This window comes from Sinocyclocheilus rhinocerous, unplaced genomic scaffold, assembly GCF_001515625.1.
Source record: "Sinocyclocheilus rhinocerous isolate Xijiao unplaced genomic scaffold, SAMN03320098_v1.1 scaffold600, whole genome shotgun sequence".
In the NCBI taxonomy this organism is placed as follows: Eukaryota; Metazoa; Chordata; class Actinopteri; order Cypriniformes; family Cyprinidae; genus Sinocyclocheilus; species Sinocyclocheilus rhinocerous.
In genome coordinates this window covers 226,797-239,754 of record NW_015653464.1, presented here as the reverse complement: position 1 = coordinate 239,754, position 12,958 = coordinate 226,797, and the positions used below count along the sequence as shown (strand labels likewise).

Here is a 12,958-nt window from a genome sequence, read left to right as displayed (position 1 = left end):
AGTGAAAAGCTGTGTGTTTCTAAGGAACAAATCCATCATTAAAGGAGACATATTATGCCCCTTTTTACAATATGTAATATAAGTCTCTGGTGTCCCCAGAATGTGTCTGTGAAGTTTCAACTCAAAATACTCCACACGTCATTATATCATTTTGAAAATGCCTATTTTGAGTGGAAGCAGAAACACGCTGTTTTTCGGGCCTGTCTCTTTAAATGCAAATGAGCTGCTGCTCCCTGCCCCCTTTTCCAGAATAGAGCTGCGCCTTTACAGCTCGGACCTGCTAAAAACATCTGTTTTGGTTCTGATTATCATGTTTATCGAGCTGAAATCATGCGTTTTAAACCATGTGAGTTTAAACTTATGATAAACGGTTTTCTGAGAGCACACATCCGAAGCACACGGACAGAAAGCGGCTGTCACAGCATGTGAGTACTAAACTAAGTTCTCATTCACACACAAGTTTACAATAAAAACACACACGAGTTACAAAAACAGTCGGTTATTTTTCAATTTTGAAATTTTAAGTTTACATAAACTTTTAATAAATCTATCACTAGATCAATTAGGCCAAATTATGCCTGATGTATAAGGACCTGCATATTTTAAGGACCAGTTTAATCCAAGTTTAAAAGGTTTATGGGGGATGAAATCAGTGAAATTACAATTACGATGTATCAACCCATTCATGTGTAACGACATGACTAAGTGCATTTTCACCTTTTTAAAGCAGCTGGATGTCACTGCAGGCTGTTAATGTTGTCCCAATGTGAGTGAGTGTTCTCTGTCCTCTCTCTCTCTCTCTCTCATATTCTATCTTCCTGTCTCTCTCCCCCTTCCCCTCCCCAACAAAAGAATTTCAATAGGTTTCACAGCTGGTTATATAATTGCACTTATTTTTGAACTTCCTGGTAATTTTACAGTATCCCAGGCAGCATTTTTAACGCCAAAGTCTTGGAATGAGCATATTATGCACTTAAATGTAACAATTCATATTCCCTGGAATGATTTTTCCTAAACCCCAGAATTACTTTTTTTTTTTTTTTTTTAATTACAGTTATTAAAGCCTGCAAATGAACAGTCCTAGATCTAGATGAAGTGCTATATGAGTGAAGTCCACTGATGTAAATATAATGTGCGTGTAATTGTACATTGCATTAAAGAACTCCGTGATATATTACTAAAGAGTAAAGACTACAATGAAAAAAATGATGTAGAAACAGTTTTCACAGAAATGGCTAGTAAAATCCACGCTCAATTAAGAAACAGCAAGTAACACACTGAATTAAACATGCCATTTTGGAGTAGAAAGACTGAAATAATTTTTTCTTGTAAAAAATACCTAACTTTTTCCCCTCACATGTGACAAAGATGGATGACTGTGTGAAGACCAATTAATCACACTGAATATGGCATTTTCAATTGCAATCACTGCCATTACACATTTCACACGCATGAAAAAAAAAAAATCAGATAGGCCTAAATATCTCCAAATATTTAAACAGTGAAAGATTTAAACATAAATGAATAATAAATATTTTATTTAAAATTCAACTTTTCACTCAATTTGTTGTATATATCACTCAGTTTGTAATTAGTAGATTAGTACATAGAGTAAAAAAAAAAAGATGAAGATAACAGTAAATAAATAAATAACAGTGGCCTCCGACTTTTGAACCCCACCATGTAGCCTATATAATTTTATTTATTGTGTGTGTGTGTGTATATATATACAGTATATATATATATACTGTAAAAAAAATACATGTAGTGTATGTACAAGTCATTGGTGTTTGGTGGTGAGTTTTTGGCTCAAGGTCTGAATTTAAAGTCACACCAGAGGTGTTCAGCAGGGATTAGAACTTGGCTTATGCAGACCAGTCAAGTTCTTCCACACTGACTGAATCAATCATTTCTTTTTGAACCTTGCCTTAGTTATACACAGAGGCATTGTCATGTTAGAATAGAGAAGGGTCCTGTTGAAACTGTTGCTATAAAATTAGAAGCACACACTTCCCTAGAATATCATTATATGCTTAAACATTAAGATTTGTATGGGAATTACTATAGTCAAACCTGTTCTTTAGAAGGGGGTGTCCCAATACTTTTTGCAATATATATATATATATATATATATATATATATATCAGTGGTATAGTGGTCTTCTGAAATGAGGAGGCAAAAAGTTTTTTTTTTTTGGATCAAATGTAAATTCATGTCCCAGTCACATCATTTTCTTGGTTAAATAAACATTACTTACAGAAAGTAAGAAAAAAAATCAATTTAATATTTTTATATTAATGCAATCAATATTCTATTTATTAAAGCCATATGAATCTCATCAAGTTAGTGTTTTTAAGCATTGTACTTTTATTCCAAAATAATAACTCAAGGCAGTAACAATTTAAACAATATGTTTTATTTGTGAACTTATATATGTTCAGCTGTTCTTTTTATTAGTTAACTTGTAACTATTTTTGAATTTTTCGGATCATCAGTCATCAAGGCTCGGTAAATATTGGTCACAGACACAGAGATTTAAGCCTAAATTTCACCAAGCTGATTACTCACTAAAAACTCTCACAGATCATGTTTTCGTGCCATTTCAAGTCTTATTTTGATGTAACAAAGTGGTTATATCTAAGTTTATGAGTTGTTTACTTACTTTTTTCAGTTAGTCTTCTGCCATTATATTGTTCATTCAGATCCACGAACGATTTATTGCCTGGACCAATCACAGCCAAACATAACCAGTCATATCCAATCATATCGCGATACATTGCCTTAGTTAACTTGTAACTATTTTTGAATTTTTCGGATCATCAGTCATCAAGGCTCGGTAAATATTGGTCACAGACACAGAGATTTAAGCCTAAATTTCACCAAGCTGATTACTCACTAAAAACTCTCACAGATCATGTTTTCGTGCCATTTCAAGTCTTATTTTGATGTAACAAAGTGGTTATATCTAAGTTTATGACTTGTTTACTTACTTTTTTCAGTTAGTCTTCTGCCATTATATTGTTCATTCAGATCCACGAACGCGCATGAATACAAGAGGCGGGATTTATTGCCTGGACCAATCACAGCCGAACATAACCAGTCATATCCAACTTTTTTCAGTTAGTCTTCTGCCATTATATTGTTCATTCAGATCCACGAACGATTTATTGCCTGGACCAATCACAGCCAAACATAACCAGTCATATCCAATCATATCGCGATACATTGCCTCCTCTCACGTGACTTTCCCCCATTCATTCTCAATTACCCGCATCAAACTTAGGGGGTCTGTTAAAACTCAAAGGGCTCAGGGGAGGCCAGAGAGATGCGGACTCCCGCTGTAACTTTACCTGCTGGTTTTGCTGGACAATGTCTCTTTAAAAAAAATGAATAATTTATACACTTTTTAATGCTGTATTTTGTAATATTGGCGTTGTTTTATTTTTTTACTACAATTTTTTTTCTCATCCAATATTTTGATGCCCCTGAATACACACACACACACACACACACACACACACACACATGTAAACTTTCATCTTCTCAACCTCATAGTTAAAAGGTCATGTGCACAACCTCAGAAAATACTGGATTTCTGCAGAAAATCTGATTTGATCCACATTCAGCTGAGGTGTGAATGTAGCCAGAGACTCAGTCACATGAGGATGTTTTGACCTGAAATGAAGGGTTATCTTACTGTATTAGCTGAAAAGAAATACAGCATTTAGATTAAAAAAAAAAAATTATGTTTTGGTTTGTTGCTAAATTTGTTTTAATACAGCAAATGGCATTCATTCAAATCAACAAATGTAATTTTTTATGACAATTAGCATGCTGTTCGTGCACTGTGTGATATTTTCCAGTGACCTAGTAAGAAGACGGATCAATAGAGCATTAGCAAAATGGTAAGCTGAGGACAAGATACACTAACATCCCAGTTTCATGTGTTCATTAATTGTTAGTTAAGCACAGAAATGTGTATATATACTGGCCTAAAAGGTGAACCCAGGGTATACCTATGACGATAAATTAGCGAATAACTACATGTAGGACAGGTGTACTTTTGCGTTACCCATTACCTTGAAGAATTTAGGATTTGGAGAAGAATAGCAGGTTTTCTGAGCTGTTGTTCCAAAATTGAATTTCACAATACAAATCCTAAACAGTCCAGAGGGTAGTGGTTCCACAGTGTTAAGGGAAAGTGAACAGTGAAAGCTAGAGGCGTTGCTAATGCAGAGATTGAGCAGATAAGAGGCAGGGTAATTGGAGCAGTCGAGAGAGAAATCAGCACTTGAGAGCTTCCTCTCATTTCTGACAAACCTGTACTCAGATTGTATGTAGGCAATGGACAACACTCTCAGAAAACAGCACATTACTTAACCAGCAGGTTATTGCTCTTTGGACCCAGAGAGTGAACTCGGTTTGACCTTGCAGAGTTCATCTGCGTCAACTGTCAGCATTAAGGTCCTGAAACACTTTAATCTGCACCAGTCTCCGTACAATAGGTCACTATTCTGTCTAGTGGCCTTTTTGGTCATGTACTAGAGTGTGGAAGCAAATATATGTGCGGTTCAGTTCAAAATGAACCCTGGGGTGCTGTAGTCAAGGCTGAATGAATGGCAGTTAAGCTGTGATACCAGTAAGATGTTAGTGAAGGATTAATAATTAGAGTTACAGTTTTACAGATGATAGCTGAAGTGAAAGAAAAATGCTGTTATTTTTTACTCGTGGTACATGTCATTATAAACCTGCATGGAACATAAAAGTAGATATTTAGAAGAATGTTGAAGCTGCTCTTTTTTTAAGTAGCCTGTGCAAATTATTGCGCTATATTGCAAGACTTCTGAAGCCATACGATAGCTTTGAGTGCTGAAAAATGTGAATTATTTTTGTTATTCACTCCACTTTTACGTTACCGCATTCAAATCTCAATTTTAGTTGTTTTTAGATGGGAATAGATGGAAATTTATTTTATGAAGCTTCTTTTAGGAATTTTATTTATTCAACACAACATGTTGTCAGATGTTCTGTGCTAGTTCATTTGATCAACAGTCCAATAAAAAACGGAATATTGTGAAAATTATTGCAATTAAAAATGTTCTATTTGGATATATTTTAAAATGTATTTTTCTTCTGTCATGCAAAGCTGAATTTTCAGCATCATTACTCCAGTCTTCAGTGTCACGTGATCCTTCAGAAATCATTCTAATATTCTGATTTACTGCTAAAAAAAAAAAAAAACATAATTTAGGCTATTTGAAACATTTGTAACATTATTATTATAAGTTGCTAAGAAAAAAATCATCTGCTAAATGAATAAATATAAATGTAAATTTATTAAACAAAAGTTTTGGACTTGATAGTTAAAATAAAAAACAGAATCATTCAAATTAAATTTAAATGATAAAATAAGCCATTTGTAACAATGAATGGCTATTTTATACATTATGATAAAAAACATATATTTTATACAGTGGAAGAAGAAGAAGGAATAAGAGTTTTTTTGTTATTGGACATCAATTCTGTTCCCTTTAAAGTGTTTTTCCCCTCATGCACAGGGAGAAAAAACCCCCCATAAAGGAACCTTCTTCTGACACTGAATAACCGTATAGACTATTATGCTGCAGGTACTTCAGTATTTTAGCTTAGAGCGGGAGTCTGACTTGACCAATGCTTAATGGTCCCACGTGGATACCATGGCAACACGTAATTTCAGCTTTGTTTGGCATTGCTGTGTGTGTATGCGCCGTGTTCTTTCAATAGCTTATTTAGGATAAAGGTCTTGCCCTGGAGGACACGCTCTAGATTTCTGCGCTACACAGATCATGCAAAGGGTATGTTTCCTGAACTCTGAACACCTGCTCTGCTTTACAATTACATTCACAGCCGGGAGTGATTCAGCCTGCTCATAAATAACTGTCTAATGTTTATGTGATGATTGATACATGATTTATTCACTGTGATTTTATTATTGGAGCTTTCAGACAGCTTGGTAGTAAAGGTGGTTTAGATGTAGTCATTTGTGTGAACCATGGATGTGATATTGGTAAGTTTAATACACTGCTGAAATTGTCTCATTGTATTGTGTTGTTTAGAATTTTTTTTTTCCCAAAATCATCTGACCATTTAACATAACTGTATTTCTTCTCTCAAATTTAAAGAGAATTCATAAAATTTGTATTGCTATGCCTTTTAATTGTTTTATAGATTATGTATGATTGCAATCAGCCTCTCTCTTGCTTTCTGTGCTTGTTCTCCTTTTAGGACCAGTTCAGATAGAGTATAAATATATATTTAAATAATGCATGCTGATATTACATGCTGAATGAAGATGTTGCACAGGTTTATTATATTCTGTATAATGGGTGTGTATATTTATATATATGTATGTGTGTGTGTGTGTATATATATATATATATATGTGTGTGTGTGTGTGTGTGTGTGTGTGTATGTATGTATGTGTGTGTGTGTGTATTATATTCTGTACTCTAGAGGGTGTGTGTGTGTATATATATATATATATATATATATATATACACACATGTATGTATGTACGTGTGTGTGTGTGTGTGTGTGGAGTACATTTACACATATATATTCACTCTTAAAAATAAAGGGGCTTCACGATGCCATAGAAGAGCCTTTTTGTCTAAATGGTTCCATAAAGAACCTTTAACATCTGAAGAACCTTTCTGTTTCACAAAAGGTTCTTTGTGGCAAAAGAAGGTTCTTCAGATTACAAAAAGGTAAGAAAGAGATGGTTCTTTAAAGAACCTTTGACTGAATGGTTCTTTGTGGAACCAAAAATGGTTCTTCTGTGGCATCGCTGTGAAGAACCTTTTGAAGCACCTTTATTTTTAAGAGTGTTTATGAAGTGCTACAAAAATAAAATATGCAAAGGTATAACAAATGCTAAACGGACACAAAGGTGCTTCGTGTGAAATGTGTCGACCAAGGCAATTCAAAATATTACCATTCTGTACTGAGGCCGTGCAAATATTATGTCTCTGGATATTGTGTGCCGGAGGCAGATGCTGCAGTTGTGCAAATATTATGAGGATGTGCAAAAGGTTAAGATTAAAGCAGGAGCCGGTATTAACAGCAGTGCAGTACAGTATGAGGAAGTGATAGTGATTGTGGTCATAGTGCTGTATGTTTAATAGTAATTAATCATCCATCCACCTATTTCTTCTTTGGAGCCATAGTAAATTAATCTGTAGTAGTTTAGTGAATGCAGCCTAATTTTGGATGCTCAGCAGCTTGTGCTTTTCAGATTTATGAAGTCATCTCTACTTGAACTCATTATTAGGAGAGATGTCATTGGTGGTAATGAGAGGATATGTGTGATATAGTGATGTGTGCCTTTTGTTGCAGTGCTTATTTCAGCTCAGGATGAGTAAAGAATTGGAGGAGCTTTCTCCCCTGGACGACTCGGGACATGGTGATGGGTCTGAGGAAGAAACAGAGGAGGATGATGAGCCCAAAATTTGTCAAGTATGCGGCGACAAATCCACAGGCTACCACTTTAACGCCATGACCTGTGAGGGCTGCAAGGGCTTCTTCAGGTGAGTGAGCAAACTGATTTTTCCCAGCTGCTCCTCCTTCAACAGATGTGTGGAGGAATTGTAATTGAGGATTATATACTCCCCCTCATGTCCTTCCAAACCTGTATGGCTTTCTTTCTACTGAGATGTTTTGCAGAAAGTCCAAGCTGATAGGGGGAGTAACTGACTAAATGATTACCGAATTGTCATTTTTTGATGAACTGTACTTTTAATAATTGATCCAGTTGACCCAACTGTCCCAGTACACTCTTAAAAATGAAGGTTCTTTATAATTGGCATTGATGGTTCCATGAAGAACCTTTAAGATGTATGCAATCTTTCAAATGCAGAAACTGTTGACTGAAAGGTCCTTTGAGGAACCTTTTTGTGTAGGAACAAAACTTGTCAAAGGACATCAAGGATATGTATGTTAAAATATATTTGCAGAGTGTGTCCAATAGTTTTTATAACAAACCTTGGAGAAATGGTTCGCTTACTGAGCTGAAAATGTCAAATATGACCTTTAGGATGTACACAGAGCTTTAAAAACGGCTAAATCATCATTCAATTTTTGACTGTTGTGATTTGCATAATTTTTTTGTAAGCAGCCTTTGAAAAAGAAAGTAATTATAGGGTACAGTAGCACATTTGAATTTGTGGCCAGCCCACACGCTTCACAACACATCGTGTGTCCAACTGCAGTCACATGGTAATTGTTTGTTTCCCAGGGTGCTTTCAGCATTTTTAAAAACATGAGAATTATACTGGTCAATGTACAAAAGATGTGAATATCCAAATGCTTTTTTAAGAAAGCAATATTAGCCACTATTGACATTGCTGCTCTTTTGGATCATTGTTGTCATATACAGACAAATATTATAATTAATAGACAGCAGGGTCTGGTTTTAAATCGATAGCCCACACAAAAGTAATATATTTTTTTAATTATTTATTCACCCTCATGTCTTTGCAAACCGGTATGATGTTTTTTTCTCCTGTGAAACACAAAGGATATTTTTGAAGTGTTGTTTTGGACCCCATCGACTTTCATTGTGTTGACTACAAACGTTATTTAAAATATTTTTATTAGCTCTTTAAAACAATGTCATACAGGTTTGAAAAGACATGAGGGTGAGTAAATAATGATTCATTCAAAATTCATTTTTGGGTGAACTAACACTTTAACCAGGGCTTGGGACAAAACAGATATTTAAAATGAGGGGGTCCAAAAATGCCTTCCTAATGCATTCCTCTGATTATATGTGAGCTAACATTTGACCTGTTCTATTATATGTATTCTATTCTATTCTGTGGTAGGCTGGTTAACCCTAGTAAAAAAAGTAGTATATTTAAAGTACATTTATTTCATACCAAGTATAGTTCAAATCTATTACCATATTTACTGACATATTGCTCGAGACTTACTGATATAAAAAAAAATAATACAGTAATTAAACTTTATTTGGAGTATCACTTGTGCACAATGCACATTTCTTAAAATGTGTTTTAATCTCACTATTGATGAGGATTGTATGATCTTTAAATAATATCGGTCTTCAAATGCAAGATATTTAAAGTGCACGTAAAGTATACTTGCAATAGTTTCACTTTAGCACAATCAGATATACTTCTGTAGTTGGATTTCAGCACTACTTAGTACTTACTCACAATTAAAGTGCATTAGGTACAAAATTAGTTGTTCCAATTTAGCAGACTTTAAGTATAGTATACTAAAAAGTACAATTGCCAGGTATTTTTATAAAGTACATAAATATGTCAATATATTTGTAGTATACTTTGCATGTAATACACCGGTAGACAGTCATGCTCGTATCTTGCGGTGTCCTACTTTTCTGCAGTCAGTAAGATTGACTCTAGCATATACCTGTGTGTTTGTTTGTAAGGCGCGCCATTAAGCGACCCGCACAGCTCTGCTGCCCGTTTCAGAACGCTTGTGTCATCACTAAGAGCAACAGGAGACAGTGCCAATCCTGCCGACTCCAGAAATGCCTCTCAATCGGCATGAAGAGGGAATGTAAGTTTGCTTGAGCCTTACTTTCCGTGTTCCCGAATCCTTAAGAAAGCAGAGCTCAAGGCAGTGTGATATAAAACACCAATGTTTGATTACGTTTATTAGCCTAATAATAGTAAACAGAGTGATGAACGGTTCTTCCACCAAGTAATTTGTTGAAGATTGAATTAGTCTGTAGGCTGCGCGTGGTTGTCAAGCAACAAGACAGCTTGCTGTATTAATATAAAATTGTGCGTTCACCACCCAGACAGCAGACAGTTTCAGCCCAGATCCGGCCCACATCTGGCCCGCATGGATTTCACATGGGCCAGATGTGGGCCGGATCTGGGCCAACACTATGTTGCTGTCTGGGCAGCATGACACATGACAGCATTTGTTCTGCACTGCAGATTTTTACCTTATCACTTATCACAACCCAGTCGGACCTTCGCTCATTTTCTTGCATGTGTAATATAATAAGCATGTTTAATGTATAATACACTACTGTTAGTTTTTTTTAAAGAAATGAATACTTTCATTCAGCAAGGATGCATTTAATTGGTCAAAAGTTTTAAATAAATGCTGTTCTTTTAGGCTTTCTATTCATCAAAGAATCACGGTTTCCACAAAAATATTAAGCAGCACAACTCTTTTCAACATTGATAATAATAAGAAATGTTTCCTGAGAATCAAATCATTATATTAGAATGATTTCTGAAGGATCATGTGACACTGAAGACTGGAGTAATGATGCTGAAAATTCAGCTTTGCATCACAGGAATAAATTACATTTTAAAATATATTCAAATAGAAAACCGTTCTTTTAAATTGTAATACAATTTCGTAATATTGCCATTTTTACTGTATTTTTTTATACCTAATTGTGTATACAAATTTCATAGTGTAACCTTCACTTCAGTTCATGCGGTTCTTTTCATCAGTGATCATGTCGGATGAGGCCGTGGAGAAGCGGAGGATGCAGATCAGGAGGAAGAGGATGCAGGAGGAGCCTGTAACGCTCTCTCCTCAACAGGAAACTGTCATTCAGGAGCTGCTCACTGCACATCACAAGACCTTCGACATGACTTGCACCAACTTTATTCAGTTCCGGGTAATATATTTACCTTATTATGATTGTCCGATTGAGATTCAGACAAATGTGTCTACTGAAAATATGTTTTTAAGCACTGTCTTTATCAGAGGTTTTATGTCCGCAGCCTTTAGATCGGGATCAGAAATCCATTTCTGAGCACGGTCTAGAACCGAACAGTGGCAGGGTCTTTCACGTAACCATGCACAAAACACCGTCTGAAGATGCAATGCAACGGAACATCAGCCTTTCCTCGCCCTCGTCCCCTTCCTCCAGCTTTCAGAGTCCTGAGAATAAAGAGCGGAAGCAACATAAAAGTGTCATTTTCACTACTCTGCCACATTTTGCAGACCTCACCACGCACATGATCAAGAATATAATCAACTTCAGCAAAGCGCTTGCAATGTTCAGGTGAATACTGGCTCTTACATCTGAAATAAAGATTCATCACTGGTGGTTTATAAGATTATAATGAAGTTGTGTTTTGAATGGCAGGGCTCTAATCATAGAGGACCAGATCGCGCTGCTGAAAGGTGCCACCTTTGAGATCATTCTGATCCACTTCAACATGTTCTTTAATGAGGTGACAGGCATCTGGGAGTGCGGCCCGCTGCAGTACTGCCTGGATGACGCCATGAGAGGTGAGGGGCTTCGTAGATCTCCATTAACCTCAAGGTCACTATTCAAGAGATTTTTTTTTTTTATGAATAAATACTATTATTCAACAAGGATGCGTTAAATTGATCATTAGTGACAATTATAATGTTACAATTACAACAAAATAATTTTATTTCAAATAAATTATGTTCTCTTGATTGCTCTATTCATCAAATAATGTTTCTTAAGCAGTAAATCATCATATTAGAATGATTTCTGAAGTATGCTGTGACACTGAAGACGGGAGTAATGATGCTGAAAATTCAGCTGCGCATCACAGGAATAAATTACATTTTACAATATATTTAAATAGAAAATAGTTACGTAAGATTGTAATAATATTTCACAATATTACTGTATTTTTGATTAAATAAATGCTTTTAAATAAAATAAATAAATACACTTTTTTTTCCAAAAACATTTAAAAAATTGTTCGACCTCAAATTTTTGAATAGTAATATGAAGCATAGATTCACATTTTTAGAAAATATTATTTAAAAATATTACTGTTTTTAACTTTATTTTTTACAGTTGAACATAAAGCGACTTTTTTCAAAAGTGTAAACGAATCTTAATGACCTCAAAAGTTTAAATAGTAGTGTATACCACTTATAGCATTTTTAATTTTTAAAAAGTAGCAAAAAATAGATTCTGTACCAAATAACCTGTTACAATGTGTTGCTGACAGACAGGCAGGGTACTGTGTTTAGTCCTTAACACAAAGTTTTTAATCCAAAACACACTGGCAAACAGCACAGACAAGAGGTACAACACCATAAACGTAAGCGAGACCGGACCAAGAACACAGAAAAAGGAAGAAATTAAATACCGATACAAACAAGGTAAATTAACGAAACACAGCTTAACTGAAGATCTAATCAAATCAGAAACCATGTCAACAAACAACAAGTGGGAAAAATCAAACAAAGGGAGACAGGAACTAAAGAATACAAACTAAAAGTCCATGAAACTGAAACTAACTTAACGTCTCCATACAGAACCATAACGTAGTATCTGTTTTTTGTTAACTCTGTGTTAAATACTTACAGATGAAAGGTAATTTATCTCAGATTATTTTCTTTTTTTTTTTTAGAACTTAATAGACACAAAGCACAAGTAACACAAATCTGCTTTACATTATGTACTACATTATAGGCCTACGCTCTTGAGCTAAAAACAAAAGACAAAACGACAAAGTACTGTAATTATAAAACGGATGCTACCGAATCTTTAGACTGGATATGTCACATTTAATCCTGTAATTTGTAATGTTTTCCCAGAAACTGTGAACTACATGTTCACTCTAAATGACGACTTCTTCCTCATCTTGACTTGTTTGAGATGCATCCTGTTCACATAACTCCATATTTATTTCTGCATTGATCTTGTGTGTAAATTACATACATATATATATATATATATATAATATCGCATGCGATATTTAACGCGCATCTTGTCAGAAAAGACGGTTCTGTAATCAGCGGTAAATCTCCATCACCTGCGGGCTTTCACATTGAGCAGCATTAACTACACAGAGCCGTTGTTCACTGACGAGCTGCGCAAAAAATCGCGCAAATATGAACGTGGTTTTGCGCAGCTCGTCAGTGAACAACGGCTCTGTGTAGTTAATGCTGCTCAATGTGAAAGCCCGCAGGT

General features: G+C 35.2%; 1 protein-coding gene across 3 annotated transcripts in view; it reads left to right on the top strand.

Moving 5' to 3' along the window:
- LOC107715907 (nuclear receptor subfamily 1 group I member 2-like) overlaps positions 1 to 12,958 on the top strand; it is a 32,664-nt gene that overhangs the window by 3,100 nt on the left and 16,606 nt on the right. For 2 of the 3 annotated variants that reach the window (XM_016522165.1, XM_016522164.1), the window contains exons 2-6: positions 7,375 to 7,565; positions 9,449 to 9,579; positions 10,497 to 10,666; positions 10,773 to 11,056; positions 11,141 to 11,286. In XM_016522165.1, the coding sequence (XP_016377651.1) occupies positions 7,393 to 7,565; positions 9,449 to 9,579; positions 10,497 to 10,666; positions 10,773 to 11,056; positions 11,141 to 11,286 (904 nt within the window). In that variant the 5' untranslated portion in view covers positions 7,375 to 7,392. Of the gene's footprint in view, positions 1 to 5,409; positions 5,835 to 7,374; positions 7,566 to 9,448; positions 9,580 to 10,496; positions 10,667 to 10,772; positions 11,057 to 11,140; positions 11,287 to 12,958 lie in introns of those variants that run through there. The other variant, XM_016522163.1, reaches the window with a different exon arrangement.